Raw genomic sequence first — 14,209 nt, forward strand, 5'->3', positions numbered from 1 at the left:
ATAGGCAACAGATTTGAAAAGACACTTCACCAACGAAGATATACGAACGGCCAACGAGCACATGAAAAGATGCTCAATATCATTAGTCATCAGAGAAAAGAAAATTAAAACCACAATGAGGCATGACTACTGTATATTAGAATAGCTAAAGTTAAAAGCAAAAACAAAAAAAAACCTGACAATACCAAACGCTGGCAAGGACGCAGAACAACTGAAAAGCTCATACGCTGCTGGTGGGAATGTAAAATGGTACAGCCACTCTGGAAAACCGTTTGACAGTTCCTTAAAAGACAGACAAACACTTACAGAATGACCCAGCAAGCGCATTCCTAGACATTCATTTACCCAAGAGAAATGAAAGCTTATGTTCACACAAAAACCTGTAGATCAATGTTAATAGAGGCTCCATTATTCCCAAAAGCTGGAAAATAAACTGTGATATATCCACATGATGAAATACTATTAAGCAATAAAGAAAGGACTAAATAATTGATATATATGTCTCTCTCGACATAAATGAATCTCAAATACATTATGCTAAAGGAAACAAGCCACACTCCAAGAGCTAAAACTATATAATTCCATTTCTATGACATTCTGAAGAAGGCAAACTATACAAACAGAAAACAGATCAACAGTTGCCAGAGAGAGGAGAGGTTAATACAAAGAGGCAGTATGAGGGAATGTTTTGGATGATGGGACTGTTCTGTACATGATTGTGGCAGTGGTTACATGACTGAATACATTTGTCAAAACTCATAAAACTGTATAACAAAACGATTGATTTTTACTTATGTAAAATTTTAACAAGTGAAAAATTTGCCTCCCCACACACTAAAAGTTAATCGATTGAGACTGTTTTATGAAACTTTCAAGAAAGAGATAATCTACCATATAATTTTTTTTTAGAAAATAGAAAACAGGAAAAGATCATCCAAATACTTTATGAGGCCATCATAATCTTGACACACAAATCATAAAAAGACAGTCTGAAAAAGGAAAATTATAGGGCAATTTCATTCATGAATATAGATTAAATAAAAAACAATAAAAATATTAGCAAATTCAAACCAGCAATGTATATATAACATAAAGCAATACCATCAAGTAGGGTTTATCCCAGGAATGCCAAGATGACTTAACATTAGAACATCTATTCATGTAAATCACTGCATCAAGAGATTAAAGTGGAAAAAAAAAAACCCACGGAGAGACAGAAAAGATATTTCACAAAATTCTATAGCCATTAATGATTTTTAAAATCATGATAAATTAAAAGTAGAAAACAGAAACTTTTATTTCAGAAATGTGTCTTGAACAGTATTTTAACATAGGTGTTAACGTTCCACTGTTCTGGTTTTCTTTCTCGGGGCCTCTAATTATACCTTTGTTGGATCTCTTTTGCCTATCATCTGTCTATTGTTTTCTCTTGAATCCCTTTTCTTCCTATTTTTGTTTCCATTTGTTCATTTTTGTTACTGTTCATGCTTCCTGTGGTACCAATCTTCTTTGTGGTCCTTGTAATGTGGTCTTGATTTCTGAAATAGTGCCTTTTTCTTCTATCTCTTTACTAAGTTCTGGCAACTGCTATTTCATATCCTCCTGTTGTCAGTGCACCACCTCTTACTACCTGGCCAACTCTTCCCTTAGTTCTTCTATTTATTCTTTGTAATCTTCCTTCATAACTGTGATTAAGCTTTTTTAAAAAATTAATATTGGAATGCTGAATACAGTTGTCTCTTCATTTCTGGTAACATTTTTGCTGGTGTGTTTTCATCATCTGTAGAAAAGATTCACTGCTCTTCTTCATTTTGCTCTCTTATCTTACCTTTGTGTAGATACTATGAACACTCACTTTGCGTTACTCGTATGAATAGCTCAGGTTTTCTTATAATAGGAGAAAGGATGTAAGGGGGTGGGTAGGAAACCAGGGTAACCTTCAGATTTACAGCTCTGTGGCCTGTCCCCCATTGCTATAGGAATGCATTGCCTTATAATATGGTTCCTCTGTGAAGCCATGTCTCCTCTGACACTCAAAACATAACCTGGTTCAAAAGAGCTTCTACTGCCAGACCTGAGCTTCTCTGGTTTCTTCAAAGGCCGCTTCAGAGACCACTGACCACTGTCACCAAGGGACACAGTTCTTGCTTCCTAAGATGATGCACTCTGGATTCCCCTGGGATCTTCCACCCCTTTCTCTTTGCTTCCCATAAGGTCCCCCACCTCTACTCTCCTTATTACTCCAAAAAGTTTCTAGAAGTGGAAAAATTCAGAACTAAGGTGCTACTGTCTATCTACTGGTCCCAGAACTTCCCATTCGCTCTTCTGAACCCACTCTAATCAAACCTTCCCTCCACAACTCCACTGAAACTCTTCATGTCAGGGTCACCAATGGATCTCCACATTGCAAACCCAAAGGTCAATTCTCAGTCCTTTTCTTACCTGATGGATCAGCAGCATTTGACAGAACTGATCACTACCTCCTCTTTGAAACACTTCCTTCACTTGGCTTCAATGGCACCACATTCTCCCACTTTTCTTGTCTACCTCACTTGCTCCTCCTCAGAATCCTTTGCTGGTTCTTTCTTTTCTCCCCAACTGCTAAATGTTAGAATTCTCCAATGTCCTGCATCCACACTCATTCCCTGGCTGACTTCATCCAGTCTCACAGTTTTAAATACTTATCTATATGCTAAAAACTCTCAAATTAATATCTCCAGCCTGGCCCTCTCCACTGAACTCCAGATTTGTATATCCAACGGTCTACTCCACATCTTCACTTGTATGTCTAATAAGGAACACAAATTCAATTTGTGAAAGAACAAACTGACATTCACCCAGAAATATGGTCCTCCTACAGCTTTATATACCTCAGTAAATGGCAATTCTATCCTAACAGTTACTTAGTCCAAAAACCCTGGGGTCCTACTTGACTCCTTTCTTTCTTACATCCCAAAACCAATCTGTCGGTAAACCCTGTCCATTCTTCCTACAAAATATATCCAGATTCTGACTACTTATCATTACCTCCACTGCTCCATCCCAGTCCAAGCCACCATTAGCTCTCACCAGGACTATTGCTACAGACTCCTAACTGGTCTCCGTGCCTGTACCTATACCACTTTACAGACTATTTTCCACGCAGCCAAAATGACCATGTCATTCATTTGCTCAATATCCTCCAGTGGCCTCCCATCTCAAAGTTAAACCAGAGTCCTATAGGGCGAGACTGTCAGGATTCAAATCTCAGCATCACTACTAATCTGTACAACCTCACGCAGGTTGCCTAATCTTTTTACATCTCGGTTTCCACATCTATAAAATGTGTCTACCTCATGAGGATGTAATGAGGATTTATATACATTAACTCACTTAAGTACTTGGAACTAACACCTAGTAGAGCTCAACCAGTGTTAACTGGCTATGACCCCCAAGACTATGAAACATAAACCTGACTTGGTTTTACCTGGTGAAGCCTTTTATTGGGGGGAAAAAAAAGATCTCTGTATGCGGTATCAAATATCCTCCTTGTAAATGGGCACATGTGACCTCCAAAAGGGGCGAGATCCTCTCTGACTGTACTCCCTGTCTCTATTAACCTCATGCAGACTCATTACTTGCTGTTCTTTGTAGTTTTTCTTCTCCATCTCTTTTGTTCTTGCTTTGTTTGCCCACCCAGAATGTCCTTTCCAGCTCTACCTGAGATAAAGCCTTCATCAACCCCTCATTTAGAAGTAACCTTTCCTTCTTCTATATTCCATAGCAGCCTGGACTTTTCTTATACTAATTTATAAACTGCCTACTCTACATGGAGCAAAAGGTTCTGCTTTTTTCTTTTTCTTAAAACTTTGCATTCCTTATGATACCAAGTACTGTAAATACCATCTGAGTGGCATAAGTGAACGAAATGATCAGCCTCATTCAAAAAGATAGAGCAAATCAGAACTGTCCTTACATTTTAGAAAAGTAGTTCAAGACAGAGAGAATATGGACAGGAAAAAAGTCTAAGAAATATTCATTAGATTATCTGGGAGGAATAGCTATTATATGTGAACACTCCAAAGCAGAAATGCCTTCATGATGTCATGTAATCCTCCCTCTACAAATAAACTAAAAGCTAGGGTGGAGAATCCTACAGGAGATCTACCTAGGGAACCAGCTGGCTTATCTCACCCAAGTCTATAATAAAGGGTCTGTGGGGAAAACTCTTCTGTCTGACATTCCCCACGTCTGTAATAAGAGCCTAGCTTCAGCCTGAAAGGATGAAATACCACATCTCTAGAGGGGATCACTTTGGAAAAATATAAAGCCCCAGTAAGGCTGTATTCTCTCTGGGACAGTGCATTATATCTCAAACATAAAGAGGAACTGAAAAGATTTCAAAGACCCTAGTTAAAAACAAATTAACTTCTCAATCCTAGTAGAGACTATGCCTCACTGGATTTTCCAGGAAAGATTAAATTAGACTGGAGTTGGTTTTTTTTGTTTTAAATATGGAGCTAACAATTAGTATTGAAGATACACCTGGTAATGACAGAGACCAGCCTTGTACAGAAAAAGAAGGATCTCCTCAAGCTTAAATTCATTCAGAAAAAGTACTGCTAATTGCTTATAAAGTCACGCATAAACCGAATTCACATATCCCAAGCAACCCCTTTCTAACAGCTATCAACCATGGAATTTCTCAGATACAGCCCCCAAACTCTTTGAAACTTCTCTTGTCAAGAAGTGGGGTCGATGTCCCTTCCCTGGGATCTGGACTCTGTCACTTGCTAAACAACGGAATATGGCAGAAGTGACACTATGTCAGTTCCTAAGCCCAGGCCTTAAGAAACTGGCAGCTTCCACTTCTTATCTCTTGGGATGCTTGTTCTTAGAATCCAGCCACCATGCTGTGAGGAAGCCCACGCAGCCCATGGAGAGGCCCACGTGGAGAGGCACCAAGAGCCAGAACTAATGTGCCAGTCATGTGAGTGAGCCCTCTTGAAAGCAGATCCACCATCCCCAGTCAAACTAACACCACATAAGCAGAGACGAGATGTCCTGACAAGCTCTAGCAAAATTGCAGTTTCCTGAGCAAAATGAATGACTACTGTTGTTTTACGCCTTTAAGTTTTGGGGTGGTTTGTTACATTGCAATATATAACCAGAACTTTAATTTTTTATGTTCTTTGAAGGAAAAAGTTAATAATAAAAATAGCTGGCTTACTGCCCCTTGATTTATCACTTTTGTTGCTTGTAAGAGGCAGGGTAGCACAGTGTTAAAAGCACAGACTTTGGAGCTAGACAGCCAGGATTTGAATATCAACAAGTCACTTAGTCTCCCTGTACTTTTGTTTCTTCATCTACAAAAGGAAGACAATAAGCTCCTAGGCTATTAGGATTAAGGAAGGCTGTTAGAAAGGAAGCTGTTCTAAAGAAAGGAGGTGCTAGAGAAGAGAAAGTTAAAATATGGTTAAAAAATTAGTAAGATCAGGAAATCTTAGAGGCAAGGAAAGGGAAAGCAGGAATGTCAGACAGGAAATCAGGGAGAGGCCTGGAAGGAGGGGACCGCCAGCAGACCTGGGCACCAAAAGAGACTGGGCTCTAGAGACAACTGAGAGCCAGCCAGTAACAGGTTTGTTTGGCTTCAGCAGTAATAAGCATTCCAGAAACTTCAGCAGGGACAGATGGGACTGAGCAACAGGGCAGTGCCTACAGGAGTACAGTCTCCCTTCTAACTACGAGGCCCTCAAATACCCTCAAAAAACTGAATAGGGTTTACCTTTACTCAAGTAGGCCCATCTGCCCCTCCCTCATGCATGGGGATACTTATCCCCCCCACATCTTCTGACTTAACTGTTAATGCTTGAAATTCCTTTAAACAAGGAGAGAAAACATTTTCATTTCATATTCAAAGGAAAAACGACAAAAATGCAAAGGTTTGGCCAAGATAATATTGATTTTAACTAAGTTTCAGTTAATCACCCTGCCAAGTGGGGCCCATTTAGGCATCTGTGGAGGAGGAGGGAGGAACTAATGGTTTATTGAGGCCTACTAAGTGTCAGACCACAGTCCACGGATAGCAAGTGCATTTAAATCAATTTGTGTAATTTCCAATGCCTTAATCAATAAATATTTATTGAATGACTTAAGAAACAAACCTAAGTATGCCATCTATCAGACCTTCCCTGCATCATAGAGGAAGAACTTAAAAGCAGAAGAGCATCGGGTCACCATCACCAGGGGATAAAGGTCATAGAAGAGAGAAAAGGAAGAGCTAAGGATATAGTAGCAGAGAAACTGCAGATTTCAACACTAACTGGAATCACGTTTACTCTCCCACGAAAATGACAAACGAGAAACAATACAGATCAGTGGTTAAGATCACAGACTCTGGAGCCAGACTGCCTTGATTTAAATCCTAGCTTAGACATTTACTACTTATACGACGCCGGGTAAGTGACTTAACTTCTCTGTGTCTCAGCCCCATCATCCCTAAAATGAGTAACTACACCTATTTCATTGGGTTATTGTGAGAATCAAATGAGTTAATACAAGTATAGTGCTTAGAACAGTACCTGGCACACAGTAAGTACTATTTATTTTTTATTTATTTATTTTTTTCCCCCAAAGCCCCAGTAGATAATTGTATGTCATAGTTGCATAGCCTTCTAGTTGCTGTATGTGGGACGTGGCCTCAGCATGGCTGGAGAAGCGGTGCGTCGGTGCGCGCCCGGGATCCGAACCCGGGCCGCCAGCAGCGGAGTGCGCGCACTTAACCGCTAAGCCACAGGGCCGGCCCAGTAAGTACTATTTAAATATTAACTGCAATTAGTATTACTATGACTATTATTCTTATTATGGTCTGAGATATCTGGCCTGAATCTATGAACTCAGAAAGCCCTATCATTACACAGAAGTACCCTGTTCTCAGGAGATTCACTAATGAAAGTATTTCTGAAAACAAGGGACGTAAACAGAGAAGGGGTATGTTAATATAGGAAATTCATGATACTGGGGGAATAAATAAGTAGACTTTGGGTATTAGACTCCTTATTTCTCTCTCTGTTGGTATTTTTCTGATTATTGAGTCATTCTTTCTTTGTAACGTAAGGGGTGAGAGGAGGTGTCAAAAATGAGCCAAAGCTTAAACTAGTGCATTCTGATAACTGCTGATAGTTCAAATGTCTTCATGGTGGAGAACATGGCAACATTAGCTTAGATAAAACTTTCAGATACCTTCCATGCCCTATATGACAAGGGACTGAGAACAAAAGGGACTTGGAACAGGCACGCACGATAAAATCTCATGATCTCGAGACATGAAACTTAGAGAAGAATTTGCTACATCGAGTTGAGTCTGGTGAACATCAGGCAAGCTTTCCTTTTCTAAATCAAAACTGGGCTTTGGTTTCTAAGAAGAGCTATTTAGAAATATGACCATAGAGAACGCTTCTCAGATAACACAAGAAAAAGAAAATTTTTCTAATAGAAGAAGAAATGGATAAGGAAAGAGAAAATTAATTGGTGGTAGAAGAGCTTGCTCTCAGTTTTACTTGACGGAGAATTACATATATAGCATGTTTACACTGATAGGTCATCCCTCACAGAGATCTGCTCTTATTGATTCACAAAGGAAAAAATTATTGGCCTTATAATTTTTAAGATTGCCCTTTGAGAGGTTTTCTACTTACTTCTACTCACCAAGAAGACAAGAGACCTAAACATAATGAGTATGTACTATGTATGAGGCGTAAGTGAAGCATTTTATATACATTATCTCAGTTAATCTTCATAATAACTCTATGACTACATATAAGAAAACTGAAGCAAAGAGAAATAAGGAAATCTCCCCAAAGTTACACTGCCTATAAATGATGAAATAAACTCAGACTATTCTGAATCCAAAGTTCATGTACGCTCTATGCACTTCACTAGACTGCCTAAGGCATGACAGACAGATATTTTAATATCTACTTGCCTGAATGTTAACGTCTGCCCACAGAAATAAGTTGGAGCGCTGGAGTAGAGAACACCTGAGGATTCAGAATCATTCCGGAGTGCTATATTTCTTCGACTGCTCAGACTGTACCCCTCAAAGCCAGCTGTCCACTCTTTTAAAAAACAAAGATATTGAAAATTATTAGAATCTTTTGGGGCATATCTTCAATATGGACACATAAAATAAAACTCAGAAGCAGAAGAGGCTATTCTTAGGGGTCATAGGCAAGTTCAACAAAAGAAAAGATTTACTAACAGGGTAACATGGTTAATACTATAAACCACAAAAAAGATTTTAGTCTACTCTTGCACAGTTGGCATGGACGATCACATAACTGTTATCTCCTATCTAATAAAACCACAGTTGAAGCATAATTGTTTGAGCTTATTCCAACCTGATTAAGAACTAACGAGTCTAAATTTTTTTAAATAGTAATACAGGAGAGATCAATTTCAAATCATAAGACTTTTAAGAAAAAGCCTCTACCCAGATATTTATTGAAGGCTTGGAAAATCAGCGTCCTAAGGCAGTATTTAAAATCTTTGGTTTTGGGGGATGTTAATAATCCTATACGGCACTATTTTTAAACTCTGGAGATAAGAACTGATGAAATTTTCTCAAAATTCACAAGAAGTAATTTGAGTAGGAAGTAAGACATGTTGCATGTTGTTCTCATCAATTCAGGGTTTATTCTTAGAAAAAAAGGTTGTTACTGCACTGCCTTTAGCACAGAATACAAGTGTTCTTATACATTGTTAAGCTTCAGGACTGAGAACGCAACAGCATACCATGAGGCACCAATGTGGAATGACCTATCTGGGGGATGCTCCAAGGACTCCACTCCTGTCGGCCATCTCCTCGGGCGCAGACTCTGAACTGATAATCAACATTGGGGTCTATGTGCAATACTATGAATTCAGTTTCAGAGCCTACATACACGTCCTCAAAATGATTTGAAGTACATTTACGGAACTGGAGCCTGTAATCTTGGGCTGTGAAGTCGTCATCCACCTAAGGAGAAAGGCTTTATGTTAGGTAAACATCAGAGAATAAATTCTCTCAGCATCACTGCTTAAGAACTTTGCATGGGGGCACTATGGGCCAAGCATGCAAGCCCACGTGCTGAACACAGGCTATTCTCACAAAGGCCACAGGAACTATGCCATCGTTTTTTTCTCTTCTCTTCCTTAATTAAACCATGTGTTTTGTACTTTCCAGTTCGATATGAAAAAAATCTGCTTTTGAAGACATGGTATGTTTTCTACACAATAATGCCAGAGATAAAACATTCAAAATTCAAGTTATAAGAATTCCACAACTACATCATTCATGTGACCAAGAGAGAATTAATATTCAGAATATATAAAGGACTCCTAAAAATTAATAGAAGACAAGCCACTCAATAGAAAAACAGACAAAAGACAAGAATAAGCATTCTACGGAATAAGAAATATAAACAGCCAAAAATATGCAACCAAATTTGTAATATGGAAAATGCAATCTAAAACCACAATGAGATGCCATACTGGCAAAAACATAAAGTCTGACAATGCCAAGTATTGGTCAGGATGCAGACTAACAGGAACTCATACACTGCCGGTGGAAGGATACACTGATACGATCTCTTTGGAAAGAATTTGGTATTACCTAGTCGAGGATTACAAATTCTCTAAGAACTCATAATTTTATGGCTACGTATATACTTTAGAAAAAAATCTTACATGTGTACACAAGGAAAAACGAATAATAATGCTTATAGCAAAAAAAACGGAAACAACTGTAGGTCCACAGAAAGGCAAAAGAATAAAAATGGAATAAGAGTCCTTGTTTTGAACCAACAAAAGCATCCCTACTTCTTTCTTTTATACCAAGGCTTCATTTAAACAAATTCCATTTAGGGGCTGGCCCCGTGGCGTAGCAGTGAAGTGCTCGCACTCCGCTGCTGGCGGCCCCGGTTTGGACCTGGAAGCGCACTGATGCACCACTTGTCAAGCCACGCTGTGGCGGCATCCCACATAAAGTGGAGGAAGATGGGCACGGATGCTAGCCCAGGACCAGTCTTCCTCAGCAAAAGAGGAGGACTGGCATGGATGTTAGTTCAGGGCTGAGCTTCCTCACAAAAAAAAAAAAAAAATTCCATTTAAGAACACAGTTTCCAGAAGCTGAGCACCCACTCCTGAATGATGTATTTGTCAGCAGCCAAAACATTATGACTCATTTGGACGTAGTTTCTATGTATAATATGGTAACTCATATAATGTGATTTAAGACATAATATTCTCAGCAACTCTGAGAGTGTGAGGAATTTTATTTCAGAGGAATTTTATTTCACATTTTTAATGTACAAGGTTGAAGAGAAAATATCCGACACCCAATATTCACTATCGACTTTTGACTTTTCTAATAAACAGAAATGGGAGAGATCCTCAATTCAGTAAGAGTTAAGTTTGGGAAATATGTGATAGAAAATAACATTGTGGGGGCCGGCCCAGTGGCACAGCGATTACGTGGGCACGCTCCACTTTGGCAGTCCGGGGTTCAAAGGTCCGGATCCCGGCGTGCACCGACGCACCACTTGTCAAGCCATGCTGTGGTGGTGTTCCATATAAAGTAGAGGAAGATGGGCACAGATGTTAGCCCAGGGCCAGTCTTCCTCAGCAATTAGAGGAGGATTGGCATCAGATGTTGGCTCAGGGCTAATCTTCCTCACCCAAAAATAGAAAAGTATAATCCCACTATAAAAATAAATGTGTGTCAATGGACCAAATTTATTAAAAAAAAAAAAACAAAAACGTTGTGATACAGCAATTTTAAAAAGAAACTTCAAAACCATTTATCTCAAACAGGAGGAGCTACTTCAGTTCAAGTTCCCCTTGACTTTAACTGTAAAGCAAAAGGGATATTTGTTTATGAAGAGAAAAAAATATTCAAAGGTAGTTAATAAAAAAGTTTAAAGGCCCCCAAATCTCAAATCCATAATATTGAAGCCATTTCTACAATTCTAAGTTACGTACTTTACACCATCGTACGATGATGCCTCCAGGTTTCTCTATGAGTTCTTCTATCTGTACTGGTGGGCGAGATGCTACCGTTCCATGCTTGAAAATGTGGTCTTTCACTATGTTAAGAACTGAGTCATCCAACTGAGCAGATAAACAAGGCACATCAACCAGTAAAGGCACTTCCGGTAAACTGAGGAAACAAAGCTCATGTGTTTACCAGGCTTTTAACTGAGAGTTAAAAATACAAGGAATATTTTACATCAGTCACATACTATAACGATGCTGAAGCCCCCATTAAATAATGCTAATGGCAGTGGAGGCTTTGCAAGATGTTACACAAAGATTCCCTTCTCAAATAAATTCAAGCAAGAAGACAGAAAATCGGTAGGATCACAATTGTCAAGTTTATAGCAAAAGATCCAGTTTACTGAGATATGACTCAGTTTTGATGATATGTTCATAATTTAAAAAATTTAACAATTCTCTTGCATATTAGAATTGAAGATAATCTGTAGCAATATTATACCAAAGATTACAATCACAACTGTTTTCATACTAGTAATAGTGGTAATGGGCAACGAACTTTGAAAAATATATTTTCTATCTCTCTTAATCAGAATCTTTAATTGGGGGGAAAAAGTAGACAGTTTAAATGCTTAAAACTAAGCCCAAAAGGCTCTTTTACCTGTCCAACTGAATGTGTAAGGCCTTTTTGGTAAAGCTCCACAGGCTTTCGTTCTGTTCTCCTACACCACCAAGAATGGCGATCTCACCTACAATCAGGAATGAGAGAACTATTACAGCGAAAAATGGTCACATTATCAAGTAATCAACACAACTCATGCCTAGGTCTGTCTCTGGTTTTCTAGCAAACAATTCTTAAATGATGTCACAGTCAAATTCCCAAAAAGTAAAAGCAGAAACTATTTTAGAAGTGACTCTTAGGTTAAGCTCAAGAGGAAAAGGGGTACACAATGGCAACACTTTGCCAGAGATGAAAGATTCTGCTCTCTACAAGGAAATCTGCTTTGTCAACCAATTTTACACAAAGCAGAAGGCCCAGGGACTTTTTTCCATCTCTCCTACAGAATCTTTATCAACTCCAAGAGGAGCCAGTACAAATACTACCCTGGCAGGAGCAATAGAGCACAGGGTCTTATAAAGCCAAATGATACAGTTACGTTTTCCTAAAAGAATATCATACATTAGATTAGAAATTACTCAACAGAACAATAAAAAGGAAATGCTATAAAAAGGCATAAAAAAGGACCAACTTCCACCTCCTTCCACAGCCCTGAAGAACACTTCCAGAACTCTTTTCCATCTGCATGTGCCCCAGAGTGACTCAAGTTTTTTGAGACCATATGACAGGACCTTCTCCCTCACCAAAAGGAAAACAGAGACATTGAACACTGCCTCAAAGTCCTCAAAATTCCATAAAAAAGTTTTTATCCCTTGGAGGGGAGGGGAAGCAAGAGTACAAAATTTAAAATATTTCTGAAGTACAAAAAAATTCAAGCATCATATGCTGTAACTAACATGTATGTGCCTCAAAGGATTTCTTTTCTAAAATAACAACATTTCTCAGTCCTCAGGGTGATGGGAGCACACTCCTGACCTGCACTGAACTGCTTCTTAGTTTGTTTCCAAATACAAAGCCTCCAGGGAAAGACATGCTGTGGTCCTGCTAAAAAGAATTTTCTCAAAGGCACTGTTATGGTCAGTGGCAAATAAACACTTCTCACTGAAGATAAGACAAAAATGTTATTAGCATGTAAAGATAACACTAGTACCACATTCTAAGTGGGACTAAAAAGGAGATTAATTTCCATTTGGAGTGACAGACCTGTGAGCCATGCACACTTTTTATCCTATGCCACTCACAGCACTCAATGAAGAATGGATGGTATTCAACCTCCTTCTCTGGCTCCTTTTTCCTCAACCACCCTTTAAATGTTGGCATCCCTCCGAGTTCTACCCTCTGCCACCTTCTCTTCTCATATTGCACAGTATCTCTTGATGACTTGACCTATTCCCATGGATTCACAGTTGACATATACACCATTAATTGCCATATTGACATCTCCAGGTCTGATCTCTCTCCTAAGCATCACACTCACATTTCCAACTACCTTCTGGCATCTTAAACACCTCAAACGCAACATGCCCCAAACCGAATGCCTAACTACCCACTAAAGCCCACCCTTCTCCTTTGTTTCCTATGTCAGTAAACGGCATAATTCACCAGGTCATCCAAAATCAGGCTGGTTTTGGTCATCCTAAACCTTTCCCTTTCTCCTCCAACCTATATCCAGGCAATCACCAATAATCAACACTTATGGATCAGGAAAATCATCAATAATTCTATCTCTAAAATATCTTAAACCAGCTCTGCCTCACCTTCACCTGTCACTGCCTTCATCATATCCCATCTGGATTACTGCCACAACTTTCTAATCAGTCTCTTTTACCTCCAGTCTTACCACCTCTAATACTGTCTCCAAACTGTAGGCAGTCTCGTTTTTTAAAAATGCAAATCTGATTGTGTAACTCTGCTGCCTAAAATACTTCAACAGATCCCTGATACGCCATTCACTTCACTCATGATGTTACTTCTGCTTCCAATCATGCTGTTATCTCCTTTTCTTCCTTTGCCTGCTTGATGAATTTCTTCAAGCCTCTGTGGAACTCCTCCTACAGAAAGCTGCCCTACTCTCTTCCAGATACAGTTAAGCACTTCCCCTTCTGAGCTCCCATAGGTCTAGATCTCTCTCAGCACGCGTGCCTCTCTCCACAGGCTGTGAACTCCAAAGAGCAGAACTCTTACCTTTTTATTTAATGTACCTGACAAAGACCTACGTGTAGGAAGGAAGGCAGACACGAGGGTAGGAAGGTAACAAGGCAGGATCTGGGCATGCTTTAACCAAAACAATTGGCTACAGATAAGAATAAACACTACAATGTCAGGAGTAAATACCAAATTTCTTAACCTTCTAAAAAGAATAATGGAGTTAAATTCTAAACAACGAACACACTGAAAAATATTTGAATAGACTCAAAATGACCTTAAAATAGCCGTGTTAAAAGTGAATGAGATGCTATCGTAGAACCATTTGAGAAAAATCATTTACTCCTTCCTGTTTTGTAAATGATTATAATTAACACTTTAATTGCACTTACCTTGGGACCCTTCACTGTGTATATGGCATCCTATATTACAAAC

General features: G+C 39.0%; 1 protein-coding gene across 1 annotated transcript in view; it reads right to left on the bottom strand.

The window, feature by feature from the left end:
* Window positions 1-14,209, bottom strand: part of CRLF3 (cytokine receptor like factor 3) — a 45,362-nt gene that overhangs the window by 18,030 nt on the left and 13,123 nt on the right. The window contains exons 3-6 of the mRNA XM_058560325.1: window positions 11,672-11,759; window positions 10,999-11,176; window positions 8,773-8,995; window positions 7,964-8,096 (exon numbers count right to left, since the gene is read on the bottom strand). Coding sequence (XP_058416308.1) covers window positions 7,964-8,096; window positions 8,773-8,995; window positions 10,999-11,176; window positions 11,672-11,759 — 622 coding nt within the window. The remainder of the gene's footprint in view (window positions 1-7,963; window positions 8,097-8,772; window positions 8,996-10,998; window positions 11,177-11,671; window positions 11,760-14,209) is intronic.

Source organism: Diceros bicornis, chromosome 18, assembly GCF_020826845.1.
Source record: "Diceros bicornis minor isolate mBicDic1 chromosome 18, mDicBic1.mat.cur, whole genome shotgun sequence".
NCBI classification, from domain to species: Eukaryota; Metazoa; Chordata; class Mammalia; order Perissodactyla; family Rhinocerotidae; genus Diceros; species Diceros bicornis.